Source organism: Triticum urartu, chromosome 4, assembly GCF_003073215.2.
Source record: "Triticum urartu cultivar G1812 chromosome 4, Tu2.1, whole genome shotgun sequence".
NCBI lineage: Eukaryota > Viridiplantae > Streptophyta > Magnoliopsida > Poales > Poaceae > Triticum > Triticum urartu.
Genome location: NC_053025.1, coordinates 291,799,953 through 291,815,999, shown reverse-complemented (window position 1 = coordinate 291,815,999; position 16,047 = coordinate 291,799,953). Strand labels below are relative to the sequence as shown.

The 16,047-nt window shown below is 47.5% G+C and overlaps 2 protein-coding genes across 2 annotated transcripts; one reads left to right on the top strand and one right to left on the bottom strand.

Moving 5' to 3' along the window:
* Nucleotides 1-780: 780 nt before the first annotated feature.
* Nucleotides 781-4,846, top strand: LOC125551515 (pumilio homolog 12-like). Its single transcript, XM_048714775.1, has 6 exons — nt 781-985; nt 1,635-3,251; nt 3,336-3,498; nt 3,818-3,981; nt 4,244-4,502; nt 4,570-4,846. The coding sequence occupies exons 2-6, from the start codon at nt 1,699-1,701 to the stop codon at nt 4,699-4,701; spliced, it is 2,271 nt and encodes a 756-aa protein (XP_048570732.1). The 5' UTR covers nt 781-985; nt 1,635-1,698; the 3' UTR covers nt 4,702-4,846.
* Nucleotides 4,847-5,130: 284 nt separating this feature from the next.
* LOC125551516 (putative H/ACA ribonucleoprotein complex subunit 1-like protein 1) lies at nt 5,131-6,912 on the bottom strand. The gene is made up of 4 exons (XM_048714776.1): nt 6,669-6,912; nt 6,422-6,570; nt 5,915-6,030; nt 5,131-5,500 (listed from the first exon to the last, which is right to left on the bottom strand). Exons 1-4 carry the CDS (start codon nt 6,820-6,822, stop codon nt 5,347-5,349), a joined length of 573 nt encoding a protein of 190 aa, XP_048570733.1. The 5' UTR covers nt 6,823-6,912; the 3' UTR covers nt 5,131-5,346.
* Between the last annotated feature and the right edge of the window lie 9,135 nt (nt 6,913-16,047).

The window sequence follows — 16,047 nt, the reverse complement described above, 5'->3', positions numbered from 1 at the left end:
GTGCATGAAGCCCTGAACGAAATATACAAGATGTCACTTCATAAATTTCATCCAGGGACTATCTAGGTGCTGTGTCATCTTATTTTTGGGCCAGGCCATATAATTTCAAAATACTTGATTATAGGCAATTTTTAGAGTCCGTTGGGTTCGGACCCTTCCTCCAAGGGCCATGAAATTCCCCCCTCTCTCCTTCATATATACAGCCCTTAGGGCATCGTTTAGATTTTGGGAGTTTTATTTAGATTAAAAGTTCGCCATAGCTACAACTTCGCGTACTTCGTTTGTGTTCAACGACCAGACCAAGACGTCATAGAACCCCATCTTGATCAATAAAGTTTTCATCTTATATTCTTAATATCCAGATTGCAATCTCAGTTTCTTGCTTGTTCTTAGTTTGTTCGCAGAAAATAGACTATCGTGGTCAGGTTGATCGTGCTCCGGCGTGGTCAATAACCCCTCAGAAGTTGGTTTAGCGATTGCTAAGGCACGATGTTTTGCACGTTCGTAGTCGGATAGCCACCATCTCATCGAAATATTAGGACACATTTGCCTCTACCAAGAGATATGCACCCTGTATCAAATGCATATTCGGCGCTTAAGGCGCGCCGAATAGGATTTGGGTAATTTTGGTTTCAATAAAATCCGAATAGGATTTGGGTAATTTTGGTTTCAATAAAATCCAGGCATGGATGGATGGATGGAGTATGGGCCCACAGTTTCTCTCTCTATATCTGTTTCTCTCCCTTCCAGGTCAGAAAGTCTTGTTTTGGGAGAGAGAAAGGCAGATGAAGTTGTGTAGGAGAGCAGAGAGTCCAAGGAAATGCACCAGCAGAAACGCCCCTCTTTTCATCTCCTTCCCCCGCAAGCCTCCCAATAAAATCTCCACATATCTCCGACTTCCCCCGGCCGATCCTTCGCGGCAGGTTGTTTCACCCTAATCTCTCCACGATTCCTGGGATTCTCCATCGCAATCCCCTTCGCTAAGGTTGCTCCCGTCCCGATAGTGTTTTCTCTCTCTTCACTGCTAATTTTGCTTGACCATGTTGGGGAATCGTCCATCGGTTTAGATAGATCAGCTTACTCGTTGTTTCGATCGGTTTCTTCGGTTCGTTATCTCCAAGGTTGGATTACTCGAGGCGGGTTTCCTTTGGTTCGTCTTCTTGGTGGGGATTGCGCCCTGTTTCCGTGGTGATCGGGGGTTTTTCTGGGGTTTTGCCATCTTAATCGGACTTGGATTTTGAGATGATTGAGCGATGGGTGGACTCTTGATCCCCGACTCCCCTGCAGTTGATGACATTATGATATTTGTGTAATCCGCTCGCGGATTTGGACCATCGGATGATGGAAATATGGGCTGGTTTGATTTCTTTCCCTGCTTAGTTCTGATTTAGGTATCCATGTGCATTGTTTGATGCCGTCTTTGTGGTGCTGTGAGGATCAAATTTCCGCACTATTCCTTCTGTTCGATTGCCAGCTTTATGTCTTGTTTAACAAATTCTTCTGCGTTCGTCCAAATCTTCTTGTGGTTTCTTCAACGCCTGCTGTCTTTGTGTAAAGCCTTTTTTTATGTTCACATGTGGTTTTGCCTCTTCTTTATGACCTCCGACTGTAACATGAAACTCCTGGTGTTGCAGGACCATTGCCGCTACCTGCATTGTGTGATTTGAGCCGTGTTTCATAGATCATCCTGTTCCTGGCATGGGGGAATCGCAGAGTATTCAGGATTGTTCCAAGTTTGGAGCTTTTGTTGACAGGATTCCTGGTGCTGAATTGCGCAATGTTGGTGACATGGGGATCCACTACATGAGTGGTAGTACTTCACAGGCAGGCGGGGCTAAGATGAGAAGGCCATTGCCTTCTCCACGGTTCACAATGTATGATTCTGCGATGATTGAAAGCAATAAGAGTGTTGTGGAGTTCCCTAGTGATGGTCTACCTGACGAGCAGTCGTTAGCATCTGCTTTTGGGGACATGAGCTTCAAGAATTATACAGCTGATTCTCTCACAAGTACCAGAGATTTTCCGCCAGTAAATGGGTACTATGCATCTGGCCCTGCAAATTATCACTCAGGGATTACGCCTCCAGATGTTACATTGAACCCGTCGCTTGTGCCTGCAATTGTTCAAGATGATTTGACGTTCTGTGCTGAACATGTTAATGAGAAACCAGACGAACTAACTGTTGGACACCAAGAACAAGCTTACAGATTTCCACCACACTTCGAGAATTTCTCAAGGGGCTCAGTGATGCACAACCTGGATATTTTTTCCAGTGATCCTTACCACCAATCTGCTTTGTCAACTTCACCCATCGAGCAGCAGTTTTATCTGGATGTACAGTCTCAGCTGTATGCACCTTATAGTCAGCCATTTGATTCAAACATCATGTGGCAGCATGGTACAGAAACACCAAGATACGCGATGCTGCAACCACATTATGTTTGCCCACAGTTGCAACAGGTTGCTAGGTCAGATGTTCGTCGAAGTAGGAGACATCAACAGGCTGCAGCTTGCACTTCTGCAAACGGCACATCACATATTGAAACACCTAATATTCATCGACAGGGAATGGGAATTGAGGATCCTTACTCTAATGGTGCTGCCTTTCAGAAGAGAAATACCCAGCTGACCAGTTTTCATTGCACATTGTCTGCTGACAGTCCATGTGGCAGTAGTAACTTCCGTCAGCAAGTTGACAAGTTTTACTCTTTGTCTAATGGTTTCTCACGCCATCAGATTTCAGATAATATCAGCATTGTAAGTTATCCAGAAAAGCTGCGGATGAGGGCTGATGGGGCAAATTCAGTAAGAAGTTCCAAGAGTACTCCTGTAGATGGTTGCATTGGTAGGGATGGAAGAACTAGTAGTGCACATAACCATCTTGATATTCATAGTAACTATTCATTGCACCCCGACAGACCAAACTCCCAGCTTCTGCCCTTGGTCATGAAACCATGTGAGCTGAATTATAATTCAGTTGACGAAGTTGCTGGGCGAATCTATATGTTGGCTAAGGATCAGAATGGCTGCCGCTTTCTGCAAAAAGTATTTGCTCAAGGCAGCCAAGAGGATGTCAAAAGAGTCTTTGCTGAAATAATTGATCATATTGGTGAACTTATGGTCGATCCATTTGGCAACTATTTAGTGCAGAAACTGCTTGAAGGGTGCAGTGATGATCAACGGATGCGCATATTATGTGAAGTTACTAAAACGCCTGGAGATCTTATAGCAGTTTCTTGCAACATGCATGGGTATGAGCAATCTGATCACTTGCTTTATTCTTATATATAGTTATTGCTTATATTTCATATCTTTTTGGAAAAAAAAATGTTCAGGACTCGTGCAGTGCAAAAGATAATTGAAACTGTAAATAATCCGGATCAAGTTTCTAAGCTTGTGTCTGCATTGAGTCCTGGAGCAATGCATTTGATGCTAGATCCTAATGGCAGTCATGTTGCAAACCGATGCCTGCAGAAACTGTTACCGGAGTCCAAAGCGGTATGTTACTGCTAATCATCCGATTTAATTATGGAAATTTCTGTACCTTTTACGCATTATATGCATTCAAGTTGTTTGTGTTAAACCTGCAAAAAAAAGGTTGTTTGTGTTAAAGAATGTCTGTAGAATATTGCTTACTGGCACACAAGTTTCTAATTTTTACTGATTAGTCTTTTCTTAGGCTCTTTGCAATAATCTATTTTTCTTGGCATAGTTAAATATCCACGCACTTTGCATCAGGAATTAAATTTTTTTATCTATATAACTTATTATCATCTATGTTCTACTCTAACTTGTGGATGCTTTATAATTGCTGTAGTTCCTTCTTGATGCTGCTACATTGCACTATCTTGGACTAGCAACACATCAACAAGGCTGTTGTAGCATTCAAAAATGCATCGAACATTCAGATGATGAACAGAAGTTCAACTTGTTAAGCAATATTATATCCAGTGCTCAAACCCTTGCCGATGATCGATTTGGGTATGGCTCTTATCCTTAACTAGTACTCCCTCTGTCCTGAAATATAGTGAGTATTAGGTTTTGTAAACATCTAGGATACCAAATCAATAGCATTAGATTCACCATAAATTTTAGGTTCATGCGGTATTGTAGATATAGATAATTTTCTCTATAAACTTGGTCAAGGCTTGTGAAGCTTGAGTTTTGCGGAAAAAAAACACGTGCTATGTTATGGGATGGAGGGACTATCTGAAGAGATAGATAATGCGACCATACCTTGCAGGAACTACGTTATTCAGTCAATTCTCAACCACGGCATTGAATGGGCGACATCGAAAATAGTTGATGAGCTGGAGGGTCATTTTGGGTATCTGTCAATTCAGAAATGTGGTAGCCATGTGGTGGAAAACTGTCTGAAGCGAGCGCCCCAGCACATGCGTGACAAAATCATCCAAGAACTTATCAACGATCCCAAGTTGCAGCATATTATGGTGGATCAGTACGGCAATTTCGTTATTCAAACAGCTCTTGAACATTGCAAGGTAAAAAACATTGATGCACCCCCAGCCAAAAAGCGTAAATTCTTATCAAGTATGTTTAATCATGCAGGGGCTGCTACATACCACCTTTGTCGAGGCCATTAGGCCACACGCTGCTGCAATGCAAAGCCACATGTATGGGAAAAGGGTTCTATCAAAAACATACCTCAAGAACAAGCAACACCGAGTTGGAGTTTTGTAGCCATCCGCACTTATACCAGGAAGAGCTCTGAATGTAGTAGTATAATATTTCCAGACAAGAGGAAGCCTTTTTAGTGTATTTTGCGCATGTATAGAAACTACATATATATTTTAGCTACATACCACCTTTACGGAGGGAGTAATAATTTGTCAGCTGTATGCTTTGGTTTGTTGGTCCGAAGGCCATGTAGTTTGCTAAATCTGCCAAAACAAAATTGCATTTGGTTGTCTGTTGAGTTGTATCATCTGCACAATTACTATACAATCCTGGATGCAGGCTTCAATGCTAGCTGAATTAACAGGCTAGTTTATGTACTGCACAGGTTTGAATATCTACAAGAGAAACTAAAACACTGACTTGTTTCAAAAATTTACACTGACATGCTGGGCAACACATTTCTGCAACGGCTTTAAGAAACAAGGAACAACGGAAAAGCGTTTAACAATCAATGCATGACTTAGGAAGAGATACAAAGACTTTGTTCCACAATGAATGCATGACTAAGAAAGAGATACAAGACTTTGTTTCACAAAGAATTCAATTTCCACACAAAGTGCGCTCACAGCTGACTTAGCATAATGTTTCCAGCTGAACAGATAATGTAGAGCATCATGTTTCAACAAACAGCAAACTTAAAACTACATCCTAGAATCTGCCTCGTCCTCTGAAACCACGCCCTCCACCCCTGGGAGGTCCACGACCCCTTGGTGCACCTCTTCCACGGAATCCACCACGGCCACCAAATCCACCACGACCACCACCTCTTCCACCTCGACCACCACCTCTTGGAGTCAAGCCCCTGCATACAACAAGCAAAGCAAAAGACTATCAAACAACTAACAAGTTATCAAGCTGTAACTAGACAAATGCTGAACACTTTATTTGGTTTCTCATGTGCATTTTCCACATGTACACTTATGGTACTCCATTCGTTTCATAATAATGCTAAGAATGCTGCTGATATTTTTATATAGACTTGGTCAAACTTAACAAAGTTTTGACTTAGGAAAATCCTATAGCCTCTTTCACAGAGACAGTATGCAAGTGTTTTGACACTGCTGGTTTCAAGTTCGAAGAATGTAGTCAGTTCAAACTTATCAATACAGTACGAACTGAATAAGAGTTAGCCATGAAAAGACATGTTGCTAAGTTTCATATTCAAGACTGAAGAGTAAATAATGCAAAAGAAATGACAAAGTAAACAGATCATTACTTTGGCTGCGGCAGGAAGCGTGAGAGGGGCAGCAGCTTCATGGGGTCAATGAAGAACTTGTCACCTTCGTTGTAAGATGTTGCAATGACTCCCTCAAACATCTTGACCGAGAAATACTACAGAAAATACAAAATTATAAGATATGCAGTATGATACTACAGACAATACAAACTTATAAGATATGCAGCATGAGCAGACCTAAAATTTAGAGCAATGATAACAACAGAGGTAAAAAAACAATCAGGTAAGGCATTCAGTCATCTTAAAAGTTGCACCTAATTATTAAACACGCTACAGCATTGCCACACAGCCAAAACAAACATTTTCAACTGTACTAAATGGAGAACCAAACTCACTTCTCACATGCCTTGAGATTCAAGACTCTAAATTTGAAGTTGTAAACTGCTAACTCCAACAAAGCAAAAAAATCCTACCTAACAACAGATGGACCAGTTGGTCAAAACTTTGCAGGCACTATATTGATGATGAGGGGAAGAAAGCGCTTACTGATTCGTTGATGGGGCCGAAGATCTCGTCGACTTTGCCGATCTGGGTCTTGTTCTGGAGGTATATGGGCGCGTTGAAGTAGGGCACTTTCTCGTTCGTCAGCTTCGTTACCGCGTCCCCCTCGCACGCGTGCAGGAACGTCGACACCTCTGCATAATAAACAAACAAAAAACAAGAGACATCAAACTCACCGGAGCCTCGAAAAGAAGAGGGCTCGGACAGTTAGGACTTGAAAGAAACCACGCACCGACGACCTCGGCTGGAGGGCCCTCGTCGCGGAACCCGCCTCCGCCTCCACCGAAGCGGCCCCTGCCGCCGCCGCCGCGGCCGCCTCCACCGAAGCGGCCACCTCGGTCGCCGCCGCGTCCGCGGAAACCTCCGCCGCCTCTCGGTGGTCGCATGGCGATGGGTGTTTGGCGGCGGGAGGCGGGGGCGGGGGCGAGTAAGGGTTTCGGCGACGAGGAGTGAGGGGCTTGTTAGGGTTTTAGTGGAGGAGGCTGCGGACTTATGTTGAGGTTGTTTGGGAGACTGGCAGGTGGGCCCTGGCGTGGTCTCCGTTTCTCGGCCGACGGATCGTTTTTCAGATGGGGAGGGCTGTATGGACGATGATGGGTGATCTATCCATGCGCAGAGTCGTTGGAGGCTTTTCGTAACGAGCCTTTTCCAATCCCATATTTTTACCGGGACATTTACATTTTTTTTCTCCTATAAGTAGAACACATTGTGTCAGCAGCCCGATCGTCAACACTGAAGATGATGCTGATCGAGAAGAGACGCGGGAAGCGAGCAACTCAAATCATGGGCCGGCAGGCCAGCCCATCCGTAACAAGAGGGTTTCCCAGTGGCTTGCAAGTCCAGATTGAACCCGCTAGGCGGGTGTAACGGTAGAAAGGATTTAAATACTTCCCGTCGTCATCAGTAAAGGACAGGAAGGAATGGGAGGCTTCGGCCTGGCTCGAGCGTGTGTGCGTGATTTGTAATTTGAATTGCTGTGTGGGTGGTTGGGAGGACAGCTAAACCAAATTCAAACCTAGATCTCGTTCATGGAGGTAGCAGGATCCTTATATGTGGTACTCAGAGCTTTCTGATCCTAGAGATCCTGAGCCACGTCCACGCCACGCGTTTCAAGCTCCAGCAGCGGAGCGCCGTCATGGACAAGCTGCCGTTCGAGGGGCGGCAGATCCAGGAGCTGCTTCGTGCGGACTTCGCCGAGGTGCTGGATCAACGCTTCAAGGCGCACGGCGAGGAGATCATCAAGTCCATCGGCAAAATGCTCAAGGAGACGACGATGGCGCTCGACGGCCTCGTCACGGCGCGAATCAACGGCGCCAGATCCGAGTTCAACCTCGACGTCGAACAAATCCGTGCGGAACTCGAGCGCTGCGACAAGGAAGAGATTTCATGCAAGCAGACGAGCCCGTCGACCAGCAATGAAGTTGGGGGCGCCCGCGATTCGACGGCGACGGATCCCCTTGGCTTCGACAAGTTTCACTGGGGGAAGGCGCATCAGGTTTATGTGCCTCCTCCGGTCAGAGGTGCGCGTGATTCCGTTTCTCCCCGTGAAATTTTTTCTCCTCGAGATTTCGCTGCATCGGACGTCTCTAACTTGTACCAATCTGCTCCCCATGTGGAACTACCGCGTTTCGATGGTTCGAATCTGTGACTGTGGCAATCGCGCTGCGAGGACTGTTTCAAGCTATGGGGTACTCCAACAACAAGGTGGATTTCCTTCGCCGCGTCCTAGTTTGATGGTGCAGCAGCTAGATGGCTCGAGGCAGTACATCGTAGATCGCCGAATTTGTCCTGGACAGAGTTCTGTCAGCTGTTATTGAACAGATTCAGTCGCAATCAACATCAGACCCTGGTGAGACAGATGTTCAGAATTGCCCAGGAATCGACAGTGACAGATTATGTGGAACGATTTGCAGAACTGTATGACCAGCTTTCAGCTTATGAGGATGTGCCTGACAGTCTGTACTATACCACTCGTTTCATCGATGGCCTCAAGCCGGGTGTGAGGATGTCAGTTTCTCTGCAGAAACCTCAGGACCTGGATACAGCTTATGACATAGCCTTGCTCCATGAAGAATTAAGTGATGCAAACTCCTCTCCGTTTCAATTCAAGAAGACAATGACAGCAACTTCGACAGTTCAGAGAGCTCCAGTTGCTGCTGATAGGAGGCCTATTGAGAACGGCAAGGGCACTTACTCAGAGGATAAGTGGAGCACGTTGCGCACCTACAGGAAATCAAAGGGGTTATGTTTCACATGTGGAGAGAAATGGTCCAAGGACCGCCAATGCAAATCTTCTATTCAACTCCATATAGTGCAGGAGATGATTGAACACATCCAAAGTACTGCTTCATTCTATCAAGAGTCGTCTGATAGTGACTCTGATAACCTTATGTTACTGTCAGCAGCAGCCTGTTCAGCTGAGTCATCCCCATTAACAATGAAACTTCAAGTTACTGTTTGTGGCCAGGCCCTCACATTTCTAGTGGACTCGGGCAGCACACATTCCTTTCTCAATTCAACTTTAGCTGCTCTGTTGCCAGCTGTGCAAGAGGTTAAACCTATAACAGTAACAGTAGCAGGTGGTGCTAAGTTGTACTGCTCTGTGACGCCCCCAATTCAATCTTACACTGATCATACACACAAACGTGTACGATCAAGATCAGAGACTCATGGGAAGATATCACAACACAACTCTACAAACAAAATAAGTCATATAAGCATCATATTACAAGCCAGGGGCCTCGAGGGCTCGAATACAAGAGCTCGATCATAGACGAGTCAGCGGAAGCAAAGAATATCTGAGTACAGACATAAGTTAAACAAGTTTGCCTTAAGAAGGCTAGCACAAACTGGGATACAGATCGAAAGGGGCACAGGCCTCCTGTCTGGGATCCTCCTAAACTACTCCCGGTCGTCGTCAGCGGGCTGCACGTAGTAGTAGGCACCTCCCGAGTAGTAGTAGTCGTCATCGACAGTGGCGTCTAGCTCCCGGGCTCCATCGTCTGGTCGCAGCAATCGGGTATAGAAAAGGGGGGAAAAGGGGAGCAAAGCAACCGTGAGTACTCATCCAAAGTACTCGCAAGCAAGGAGCTACACTACATATGTATGCATTGGTATCAAATGGAAAAGGGGGGGTAACATATGTGGATTGAACTGCAGAATGCCAGAATAAGAGGGGGATAGCTAGTCCTATCGGAGACTACGCTTCTGGCCACCTCCATCTTGCAGCATGTAGAAGAGAGTAGATGGTAAGTTCACCAAGTAACAGCGCATAGCATAATCCTAACCGATGATCCTCCCCTCGTCGCCTTGTGAGAGAGCGATCACCAGTTGTATCTGGCAGTTGGAAGGGTGTGTTTTATTAAGTATCCGGTTCTAGTTGTCATAAGGTCAAGGTACAACTCCGAGTCGTCCTGTTACCGAAGATCACGGCTATTCGAATAGATTAACTTCCTTGCGGGGTGCACCACATTTCCCAACACGCTCGATCCCCTTTGTCCGGACACGCTTGTCTGGGTCATGCCCGGCCTCGGAAGATCAACATGTCGCAGCCCTACCTAGGCACAACAGAGAGGTCAACATGCCGGTCTAAATCCTATGGCGCAGGGGCCTGGGCCCATTGCCCATTGCACACCTGCACATTGCTTACGCGGCCGGTGAGCAGACCTAGCAACCTCCATTACAAAGGAAGTTACGTTACGCGGTCCAACCCGGCGCGCGCCGCTCAGCCGCTGACGGCACGAAGGCTTCGGCTGATACCACGAGGTCGAGTGCCCATAACTGTTCCCACGTAGTTGGTTAGTGCGTATAGGCCAGTATCCAAACTCAGATCAAATACCAAGATCTCGTTAAGCGTGTTATCTTGAAGTCAACGCGAACGCCGACCAGGGCCAGGCCCACCTCTCATCTGGGTGGTCTCAACCTGCCCTGTCGCTCCGCCACAAAGATCCACACAGAGGGCCATCGGGAAAGTATGTCCTTCCAGCCCCCAATTCATGAATCAACCGCGGGTACTCAACGAGCCGACCCGACTTTAGTCACAACATATATATGTGTAGTAGGTATAGTATATACCCGTGATCAACACCCGACATGATCACGGCCTGATAGTATAGCATGGCAAACAGATAAGAATGTAGGGCCACTGATGATAACCTAGCATCCTATACTAAGCATTTAGGATTGCAGGTAAGGTATCAACAGTTGTAGCAACAATGACAAGCTATGCATCAGAATAGGATTAACGGAAAGCAGTAACATGCTACACTACTCTAATGCAAGCAGTATAGAGGAGAGTAGGCGATATCTGGTGATCAGGGGGGCTTGCCTGGTTGCTCTTGCAAGAGAGAGGGGTCGTCAACACTGTAGTCGTACTGGGTAGCAGCGGCGTCGGTCTCGGTGTCTAGCGAGAGAAGAGGGGGAAGAAACAATAAATTTTAAGCAAACAGATGCATAGCGATGCATGACATGACAAGTAGCGGTGCTAGGGATGCTATCGGTGTCAAAACTGGCGGATCTCGGGTAGGGGGTCCCGAACTGTGCGTCTAAGGTGGATGGTAACAGGAGGCAGGGGACACGATGTTTACCCAGGTTCGGGTCCTCTTGATGGAGGTAATACCCTACGTCCTGCTTGATTGTTCTTGATGATATGAGTATTACAAGAGTTGATCTACCACGAGATTGAAGAGGCTAAACCCTAGAAGCTAGCCTATGGTATGATTGTGTGTTGTTCTATGGACTAAAACCCTCCGGTTTATATAGACACCGGAGGGGGCTAGGGTTACACAAGGTCGGCTACAAAGGAGGAGATATACATATTCGTATTGCCTAGCTTGCATTCCACGCCAAGTAGAGTCCCATCCGGACACGGGACGAAGTCTTCAATCTCGTATCTTCATAGTCCAACAGTCTGGCCAAAGGATATAGTCCGGCTGTCTGGAGACCCCCTAATCCAGGACTCCCTCAGTAGCCCCTGAACCAGGCTTCAATGACGATGAGTCCGGCACGCAGTATTGTGTTCGGCATTGCAAGGCGGGTTCCTCCTCCGAATAAACCATGGAAGAGTTTGAAATATAAGGATAGTGTCTGACCCTGCAAAATAAGTTCCACATACCACCGTAGAGAGAATAATATTTCCACAAATCTAATCTGCTGACACGTTTTGACAGCATGACATCACGCCACGGCCCGGTCATTATTCGAACCGTTTTTCTTAACCAGCTCCGCACATAACACGAGGCGGTTTCCTTGACACGTCTTGTCAAAGTAGAGATCGTATCCCCCTTATCATGAGATTCTCATCAATACAAACGTGGGTAACCCAACCGTGCCTGCTGGTATGACTCCTAGATCTTAGGTAAGTCTCAAACGGCCACGAGGAGGACACCTGATATTCACCCTCTTTATAAAGGGGACAAGGCTTTTTCTTTTTTCCCTCCCGCGCTCAATCGAATCCTTCCCCCGCCTCGAGTTCTAACACCTAAAGCTCAGGTCAGGTGCTTCGGATCCTTCAACTATGTCTGGATCCAACCTTTCAAGGTCGGTGGATGCTTTCCTCCATCACAAAGGAGGACATCAAGAAGTTGAGAGAGGCCAGATATCTGACCGCCGAAATTTCGCATAGGCTGCCCGCCCGAGGGCAGGTCGTCCCTACTCCCGAACCCAACGAGAGCGTTGTGTTCATCTCCCACTTCCTCCGAGGACTAGGCCTCGCTCTGGATCCCTTTGTTAGGGGTCTTATGTTCTATTACGGCCTGGATTTTCACGATCTGGCCCCGGATTCCCTTCTTCACATCTCGTCATTTATTGTCGTATGTGAGGCCTTCCTCCGCATTACCCCTCACTTCGGCCTGTGGCTCAAGACCTTCGATGTGAAGCCGAAGATTATCGAGGGGCAACACGCAGTGTGCGGAGGTGCTTTAATAAGCAAAATCGCTGACGCTCCATGGCCAGAGGGTTCCTTCCCAGAGGTGTCCGGATTGTGGCAGCGGGAGTGGTTTTACGTCACAGCTCCCCGAAGTGCCAAGTGGGTAGCTGCCCCCACCTTTCGCTCGCCCCCCCCCCCCCCGCAACTGATGTCATGGATCAGCAGCGGGCTGAGCTGGGGTCCAGCCAAGGACGTGCCAATACTGCAAAGCCGTATCCGAGATCTCTTTGAGAGAGATTTCAGTCTGGTTATGGTAATGCAAGTTATGCTAGTTCGTCGAGTCCAGCCTTGCAAATGCCGCCCCCTCCGCATGTGGGAATTCAATCCCGGAAGGACCTCGTGCTATTCAGCATTTCCTCGGCATGACGCACGAAGAGATGTACAAATCGTTCTTCGGACCCCCAAATAGAGTGTCTGGACACCACCGAGGATGTGGGCCTCAGCTGCAACCGCCCCGCTGCCCAAGTAAGTAATCCCATGCCGAACCTGCTGTCCTTTTATTTATCTGGCATCATTCTAAAGAGCCGCCTTTTGACCAGGACTGGATAACAAAGGCGATGATGATCAGGTGTTCGGCCCCCCTTCCTGAGGGCTTGGACAATCCAGTACTGGACAAGATGCTCGAGCCGGCGCCTTATCCAGTGTCCTCAAAGGAAGATGATGGGGGGAATAAAGAGGGCGAAAGCGGGCCTCACTCGCTACTTATTCCAGCCGGGGGAATGAGCACCTTCGCGAGGGAGGACAATCAAAGGGAAGAATCTGACATTCTCTCTCCCGGGGAAGGAAGAGGACTACCTCTGAAGATCCGGAAACTAAGGTTTCCAAACGGGAGAAGAAATCTTCATCAAAGGGTCCTGCCTCAGAGGGTATTCTTGCCGCACAATGTTCGCGCGGGGATCAGCCCTCTACCGAGCTATAAGTAATCGAGAAGTACTTAATAGTGAAAACATCCTACCTTACTTCTGAAGACAATAACCGATGCTTATAAATTGTAGTTTGGATCGTAGCCCTTCTCGACAGAGTTCAACTTCGAGGGATCTTCTTCCGGAGATGATGGAGAGCGAAACGCCTCCCCCGGACACCTCGCCTCAAGAAGCGGGCGACCTTGAAGTTTCGTCGCGAAGGGTATCTCCGGATCCACTAGGGCCAGAGGATAACCCTTTGGCTACCCAGAATACCCAGTATCCGGCTCCTAAGGAGAGCGATTGCAAGGGTCCGTACAGTGTGCGGTCGGACGCGCTGAAGGATCTTGTGGGGCAAGCGACCGTCTCGGAAGCGCATATTACGCTAATGGGTACGGTAATTGAAAGGATTTCATCCGCTAAAAGCGGTTTGCATGAAGCCTTTATGAGTCTGCTGAAAGGCTTCGAGGTACGTGAAATAATGTATGTTTTTAACAGTACCGCATATTTTAGGTATGCCCTATGCAGATAGTAGCCCCTGAGACTCTGGTTGTCGTCGAAAACGGCGACAAATAGAGTATCATAGTCCCAGATAATAACCAGACCGCCTTTATGTGCAGGTGGCTGAAGCTCTGGTGGCTAGCCGGACTGATGGGTTTGCCGAGCTAAAGCGGCAACTTGTTGCGGCAGATGCCGACATCGTGCTTGTCAACAAGCGGCTTGACGAGGCACAGGGTGAGTGATTTTTCTGGTGATCATCACATAATAAGAGTAGCATGGTGCCAGTATCTTTAATATGTTGTGACTGCAGATGGAGCTGCCACCGTGGAGGCCCTTCGAGCGGAGCTTGCCCGAGCCAAGGAGCAAGCAAGGAGTAGCAATGCGGCCGCTCTAAAGGCGGCCGAAGAGTTAAGGGTCGAACAGTCCACGCATTGCGAGAGCAAGGAAAAAATAGCCAAGATGGTTGTAGAGTTAAAAGATGCCGCTGACCGTTACCAGCTTCTTGAAGAAGAAAACCGGGCGAAGGCGACGGACCTAGAGAAGGCCTTGGTGGCTGCCAAGGAAGCCTGCTCCAAAATTAGAGCGACAAAGGAGGAGCTGAATCAAGCTGCATATATCGTGTCTGGGAAGCTCTTCTTGTTGCGGACTAAGTTCGGAGATCCGAAGTATGCTCCTCTGGACCGGCTATGGAGTTCTGCAGACGCGTACATGGATTTGGCTGCAAGTGCTGCTGATGCGGCCGAATACTTCAAGGATCAGAAAGGTCCCAAAGTGGAAGAGCTGTTCTGGTCACAGTTTCACGCTCCAGTCCGTCTGCTGCTGTTGAATGAGAGATTGGCCGAGTGGGCCGAGCTCCATAGGTTGTCTGGTCTTGCCATGAGGTCCGTTGTGGATCACCTGTGGCCGGGAGGGCCAAGGCCGAATAGCTACTTTAGCTTAGTGCAACAATTCCTTGGTGCTGTGCCACGCATCGATGCGTAAAGAGATTGGCGTGCATAGAGGGTGCGCGGATGGCCCTTGCATGTGTCAAGACATACTGGGCGGAGATGGAGGCCACCACTGTTGCGACACAGGGTTCGACCGTAGGCCGAGTGGCTGCCGAGCACTACTTTGAAGAAGTTCTTGAAGGCGCTCGTTCGATAGAGGCTCAGTGCTAGAAGAATATTATGTTCTAGTGACATGTATTCCCATTATACAAACAATGTTTTACTGAATTATCAAGGCTGTATTTATACTTTTGCCCGAAAGTACTATGACGCCTCCTGTGCGGCCGTTTATGTATATATGTATATAACCTGAAAGTTTGCAGTCGTCGGCTTCCGCCCCCACGCATATAATGCGGGGGTGCTCGCAAAAGATGCATATCCACACTTGATCCAACGTCTTGGTCCGTTAAGGAGGTGACAGCGCAGCGAACGAGGCAATCGGACTATATTGCTTTAACACTTTCACTTAGCCATAGGAGTTTGACAGTGGGGCTACTATATCGCCCCTGGTACTTCTGCGCTCGTCCAAATACGGGGCGCGTACGTACATGACCGGGAAACGGCCCTTCGTTAATGCAGAGGAATCCCGAAGATTCCGATGAGTCATCGAGTGGTTGACCAGTCTCTCGCTATATCATGATAGTCAGTTTCCGGCTTTCTCTACTGAGGTGCTCATCCGGATGAACCAGGGCACAATCGCAGTAGTTCTCCCAGTGCTACCTTAGCCGATATAACGGAACGTAAGGTACCAAAATGTGGGAGCCGGGCAAACCCAACATTTGACCAAAGACATGATTCAGAGCTGATGCATATAGGGCCAAACTCGCGACGCCGAACACTCACTAAGGTGTTCGGTCTTTATAACATATACCGGGCTAAACAATGCCCTTAATAAGAAACCCCATGTGTCCAGGTATGTGCAAAATCTTGGCGTGGCCACATGCCAATAACGCCAACATCCTTCTCGGTTGTGTGGAGTATCCGGAGGATGTGAGCAACAAGAGACAGTAAAAAAAGGTTTACGCAGGGTCTTAATCTAAAAAGAAACCTTTGGGCGGGTCCCTGCTGCATGTCTGCGCGTGTGTCTCCGTTGTGCCGTGTCCTGGACGGGTGTAGCACGATTATCATCTGCAAAAGGAAAGAACTTAGGTGAAAGTTGCCGTGCCAAAAAGAAGAGTTGGTTATTATCAATGAACTATCAAAATTCAAGAGAAGCCAAGTTGAGCCGTGCTGGCCCTGATTACACGCGGGAAGCCCTTGGTATCGTTTATGAGGGTTTGATCATCAAACCAATCT

Excerpts from the sequence above, each read along its gene's own strand:
- LOC125551515 (XM_048714775.1), top strand. The coding sequence starts at position 1,699 with ATGGGGGAATCGCAGAGTATTCAGGATTGTTCCAAGTTTGGAGCTTTT. Across the intron at positions 3,499-3,817 it reads TGTTACCGGAGTCCAAAGCG|TTCCTTCTTGATGCTGCTAC; the intron begins GTATGTTACTGC and ends TAATTGCTGTAG. Across the intron at positions 3,982-4,243 it reads CTTGCCGATGATCGATTTGG|GAACTACGTTATTCAGTCAA; the intron begins GTATGGCTCTTA and ends CATACCTTGCAG.
- LOC125551516 (XM_048714776.1), bottom strand. The coding sequence starts at position 6,822 with ATGCGACCACCGAGAGGCGGCGGAGGTTTCCGCGGACGCGGCGGCGAC. Across the intron at positions 6,571-6,668 it reads CCCTCCAGCCGAGGTCGTCG|AGGTGTCGACGTTCCTGCAC; the intron begins GTGCGTGGTTTC and ends TTTATTATGCAG. Across the intron at positions 6,031-6,421 it reads TCGGCCCCATCAACGAATCA|TATTTCTCGGTCAAGATGTT; the intron begins GTAAGCGCTTTC and ends TATTTTCTGTAG.